General features: G+C 34.7%; 1 protein-coding gene across 2 annotated transcripts in view; it reads right to left on the bottom strand.

Moving 5' to 3' along the window:
* SLC25A16 (solute carrier family 25 (mitochondrial carrier), member 16) overlaps positions 1–6,063 on the bottom strand; it is a 29,702-nt gene that overhangs the window by 7,111 nt on the left and 16,528 nt on the right. For both annotated transcript variants that reach the window (XM_004680834.2, XM_012723420.1), the window contains one exon: positions 1,282–1,444. In XM_004680834.2, the coding sequence (XP_004680891.1) occupies positions 1,282–1,444 (163 nt within the window). The remainder of the gene's footprint in view (positions 1–1,281; positions 1,445–6,063) is intronic.

Here is a 6,063-nt window from a genome sequence, read left to right as displayed (position 1 = left end):
CCTCTGGGGCAGGCGGGGATCGAACTCATGCGGAAGTGGCTTCAGCTTCTTAGTGCAGTGCTTTAACCCGCTGCGCCACCAGGGAGGGCCCCCAGCATCTTTTTTTAATCTCATCTATTGCATCTGTCTTGGTCTGGAAAATTCTTTGAAGCCACCTACCTGATTATAACACAGTAATACCTCTACCTATTGTATTTCCCACCACAACATATATTAATATAGAACTTTATTGTATTTTTACTGCCTTAATAAGAATATAGGTGCTCTCTCTCTCAAAAAAAAAAAACAGAGAAAGGGAATTTGTTGAAATACATTGCTGATAGAAGCAGCAAAACAAAAGAGGTAGTCTGTGCTGGGAGAGACTCTAAAACCTCTTTTTATACTCCAGCATCAGTGACTGGCTAGGATTGTCTGGCCTTGGGTATGTCCTGAGTCATGATCCAGACTATGGGCTTAATGGCCTGGTTCCCATGGCAGCCCCACTCATTCCCCTTATCCATATACGCCTCCCAAACTTGTTTACTGGTCAAGGAGCAGGGGCTTGGTTGTTAACTTTAGTAATAAGGCTATGACATTTCCTCCTCTCCTTCAAGGACAATGACAAGTCTTTGGTAATGGGACAAAGTTCTAGCTTTTATACCTGCTTCAAGCTGAGTTTTGGAGTGTAGTGCTGGTCCTACCTACCTTATTGTCTCGGTACAGTGGGGATAGGGTGAGAAAGGGAACAAGCTAGACCCTCTTTGGACTTACAGACAAGCACTGATTTTTAACTGCTGTGTTGTTTTATGAGACTGTAGGTAATACCAACTGTCCAAAATAGGTTGCCAAAAAAATACAGGCTCATTGAGGCTTTGTTTCATCTACGATGAACCTACAAATATCTAGTATCTAGTACACTCCTTGACAAGAAGATTTAATGCGAGAAGTTGTACCTCTCTCTCTCTCTCTCTCTCTCTCTCTCACACACACACACACAAATACTTCAGAAACTTAATATCAGCAAAATTCAGGAGAAAATATGAATGACAAATATATTTAATGTTGCTTTCTAGTATTCTTTCTTTTACATGAATCTATAGGAAATTGGGAAATTTTAAATTAATTTGGTAATTGACACATAATCATTTATAATATGCTTAAAATGTGAGCACATTTGAAAAAATGTATCAAAACTAACATTTTATAGGGATTCTGTGTTTGAATAATCTATTGAAAAAGTGACTAAGCAATGCTAAAAATCAGGATTAAGTATAACTTGATTGAATGAAGGAAGAAACTTACGATATTGTCTGTGCTATTGCTCCAGCAACACCACCACAAAGTAAGTTTATATGAGTTTTCAAAACTAAGACATTAGGATTGTCTGACGAAGGTCTGCCAAGAAGGTTAGGAGCATGGGAAAGCCCAACACTCTTTAAGGTACCAAAAGTAAAAAATGAAACACCTGAAAAACAGAATATAAATTCACCATGATGCTTAACAGGAACACTAATGGTGAAAAGATACCAGTCATAGAGAAAACTTATTACCTCAAAAAACTAACTATACATTTCTTGGTTAGTCATGTTTTGCTTATTTTAAGATTAAAGATGTAATTAATGCTTATAAGAAACCTAAAGATGACAAAATTACCACCTACAAAAAACAGTAACATTGGTTTTCAAATACTTATATTCCAGTTCACTGAATAAAGGTAGTAGTTGAATATAAATGCTACCTTATATGTGAATAGAATGCAACAGTTTCCAAGGACTCACATGAACAAAAATTTCATTTGTGATTTGTAATTAAAAGTAAACATGACAGCATATTTACAATAATGTTGATAATGTACAAAACAGACAAAAAGTCATGGATTTGGCAAAGTTGTTAATTTTAACTCATTCCCTAATTTTTCTTTCAAAGAAGAGTTGTAACTATGATAGAAATATTCAAATACATGGAATCCAATAACTGTTAAATTATTAATTCAATTATTAATAATATGCAGTTGGTACTTGCTGAACCCTTAAATGATTTTACAATGGTCTCATTAAAATATTACATTAATAAAATCAAGAATAAGCATTCTTATCAACAAAGCATTATTACTCAAGATATCTTGAGAACTACTAAATTTTAAAACTATATAAAAAGCTACTGACACTTAACAACAAATAAGCACTAGCAAAAATTCAGTCTTCTAGAAAATTAATACAATTTTATTGAAAAAAGAAAATATAATTTATTTATTAAAGAAAAGCCCAATCTAGGATAATACCTCTTATATGCATTTATTCTTTATAAAAAAATTTTTAGAATTTTATTTTTTAAATCACATATAATTTTAGAATATTCAAACATTTTTATATTTGAGAAACCCATTCTAATGACTGAAAATGCTCATGAAAAAGAAATGTATAAAAATTTAAGTGTTAGTAGAACAAAACTAGAACTACCTAGATGATATAAAGTGGTACTCAGTGAAATGTGGCATAATTAGTAAAAATTATATTTCTGAGGTCTATTTTAAAATGTGTAAAATCTTTGGGAAATGGGAAAAAGTAAGAAAGAAAAATTATATATACATACTGTAATTATATTAAAAACTAGAAAAACAAATCTAAAAAACAGAAACTACTAAGGGAAAGAAAATAGAGCAAAAATAAAAAAATAAAAATAAAAGCTCTGCTTCTAGCATAACGGCAATCTCTGTATTCCAAGGAATCTGTCATTCCAGAACAACTGTATCCACTTGCAAAAGGGATGAGAAAGTTGAGAATGCCCAGTGCTAACACCTCCCAAAAAGAAATTCCCACAACTTGTGAGTTGTGGACCATGATAGATGTGGCATATTACAGATAGATGCCAAAGCACCAAGCCACTGAGGTAGATCCTGCCATTGGGCCTACAAAAAATAGAACCCCTGAAGCTAAGACACAGATATTAAAATCAAGAATCAAGTAGTGGGCTCACAATTAAAGACTACCAAACATGAGGGGAGGCATATAAATAGTTTTGTATATTTTTATATACTTTTTAATTTTTCATATTTATATGTATTTATATAATATGTATTTTTATATATACATTCTTGTATAAATTTTTATATTTATCAAAGTGATGGTAAAGAATCAGGGAAAAAAAGAAGAAAAAAAACTCAGGAAAAAAGTAAGCGAGAGGAAAAGAATAAAAAGAAACAAAAAAAAAAGCAACAAGCAGAAATCAAATAGCAAGGTTATCAAAATAAGCCTAAATAGATCAATAAGCACAATAACCAGGATGTGAGCTAATTAGCAATTAAAGATTTTTCAGACTAGGGTAATAAAAAAAATCCAGATATATGAGTTTACAAAAGAAATACCTAAAACATAGAGACATGAAAAAGAAAATTAAAAGGTGAAAAAAGTATGTCAGGTAAATATAATGTTCTATCTGGTTTAAAAAAATTATGAGATGGGGAAATTTAAACAATGACAATATACTATGTAAAATTAAGACTTAAATTTTTCCTATTTCAAATTTTTTCTTATCTGTTCTACTGAGTCATATCTTCTTTAAGTTTTTATTTGCTTTATCAGTTACAAGTTTCTCAAAGAATCAATTCTGGCTTTCTTGTCTTTATTTACCATTTCCTTGATTTTTATTAATGTCTTAATTATTTCCATCATACTCTGTGCTTACTTGGAAAAATTTTCAAGCATAAACATTCAAAAGTAGCTAATAGTAGGAAAAAATAGTTTCCTATTAAAGCTAAGAAAAAAATTAGACAGTGGTAAAAAGTGAGTCACCACCATGTACCTATTACCTAACTTTATCAGTCATCAACCCATGAACAACTTTGTTCCTAACTTCTTTCTCTACCCTCACCCCAAATTGTTTTAAAGTAAATAAACTTTATTATTTCATGGCAATATTTCAGATCTCTGTGCTTTTTTGAAAAGCATAACCACATACTATTATGATGTAAAACTTCCAAACATAATTAGCAAATTGAATCCAACAGGCCATAAAAAGATAATTGTATGGTAACCAATTTGTGTTGACATTAGAACATCTATTAATGTCACTCATTATAGTACCAGATTTAAGGAGAAAACTGTATGATAACTTCACAAAATACTTCAGTAATATAGAAAACGGTATCTGAGGAATTCAACACCAATTCAAATAAAAATTCTTACTAAAACTTCAACTTGATAAAAGGTATAAGTTAATAACATTGGCAAATATTATGCCAAATGAGCAAATCTCAGGAAAATTCCTTTTGATAAGTAACCTAAGACAGACAACCAAAAATGGAGTCATCCTGAGTTTGAATAAAAGCCAGAGTGCTGAGGTACTTGAGGGTCAGGCAGGAGCATGTCCAGGCACGACAGCATGCTCTGGGTGCCCAGACTAGTCCACTGCCTATAACCACCACCACCCAGGAAAGACAAAGACAGTCTAGGATTAAAACTGGGTCAATGATTGCTTAGAACTGCACTAGCGAATACTTCATTTGCATGAGGCTGACTAACATACGAGCTAGCCAGTTTTTTGTACATATAAGTACTCCTCTTTGGCAACTACTGTGCTTCTTTGGGTCTTTGTTCCCCATGCCCACAGTTCTAAATCTCTTTCTCAGTCTGCAGTGTTTGGTATACACCTTAAAAATCAACAATGAGGGCCCTCCCTGGTGGCACAGAGGGTTAAAGCACAGCACTGAGAAGTTAGAGCCACTTCAGCATGAGTTTGAACCCCACCAGCCCCAGAGGTGATGCACATGGGGAGGCAGACCTCTCCTGACCCTCCCGCTGCTCCCCTCAGCAGTGTACTTTGTCAGTCTGCCTGTTCTGCTCCCCACTCTGTCTCTGGTAAATACTCTCACTGCCCCTGCACCTCTGGCCTGTACCCCAGTTCTGTATGAATAAATAAATCTTAAAAAAAAAAAATCAACAATGAGACAAAATGCCCAGAGTCATCACTTCTATTCCCTGATATACTCTGTGTCCTTTGCTAGTAGAGTAAGATACAGGAAGGAAGAAAGGCAAGGAAGGAGGGCTGGGGGCAGGGAGGATCAAGGGAAGATTGGAACAGATGTAAGAAAAATTCTATTATTTGCACAGGATATGATTATCCACATAGAAATGCAAAGCATCTAAAGAACATGATATATTGGCTGATTATAATAACAAGTAGTATAACAGCTAGTTATAAGATCATAAAAATTAAAGTAAGCAATAAGCTGAATATAACGTTCTAAAATACATGACAAAACTTACAAGGTATCTATGAATATATTTAATAAAATATGCAAGAACTGTATAAGATTTCATTAAAAATTGAAACAAGGACTTTTGTGCAACATCAAAAATTGATTCTCAAATGTACATGGAAGAACAAAATAGCTATAGTTCTTAGATTCCTGAAGAAAAAAAAAAATGAAGCATAGAGTAAAGGGATTTGTCAAACCAAACATAAAGATTTATAAAAAATGTATTATACAATTGTTTTAATAGTAGTATGAGGCCCTCCCTAGCAGCGCGAGGGGTTAAAGTATAGCTCTATGAAGCTATCTGCAGCCACCGCACCAGGAGTTCCATAGCTGTTAATCCTGGAGGTGGGCAGACCTCTCCTATCTAGCCCGCAGCTCCCCTCAGCAGTATACTTCCTAGATCTGCCTACTCTGCTTCCCTCTGTTTTTGGTGAATCCTCACATGCCTCTGGCCTGGACCCCAGTTCTGTATCATAAATAAGTAAGTCTCTAACAACACACACACAAAAAGTGTCCTCTCTGGTGGCACAATGGGTTAGGATAGCCGCAGCCACTTCAGTGCAAGTTTGATCCCCGGCAGAAGTGATCCACGTGGCTCCGCAGACTTCTCCAGTCTCCCCGGCTGTTCCTCAGCACCGTACTTTGTTGATCTATCTATTTTGCTCCCAGCTCTGCCTCTGGTGAATCCTCTCACCACTCCTGCACCTCTGGCCTATGCCCCAATTCAGTGTGCATAAATAAATACATATTAAAAAGAAAAAAAAGTAGCACCCCAGACCAGTGGGAAAAGGCGTTAAAGGGGAATGTTTAAAATGGTGCTGGGACAA

This window comes from Condylura cristata, unplaced genomic scaffold (assembly GCF_000260355.1).
Source record: "Condylura cristata isolate star-nosed mole 26May11 unplaced genomic scaffold, ConCri1.0 scaffold00011, whole genome shotgun sequence".
Lineage (NCBI taxonomy): Eukaryota > Metazoa > Chordata > Mammalia > Eulipotyphla > Talpidae > Condylura > Condylura cristata.
The sequence above is the reverse complement of the archived record's forward strand: the minus strand, read 5'-3'. Positions and strand labels throughout refer to the sequence as shown.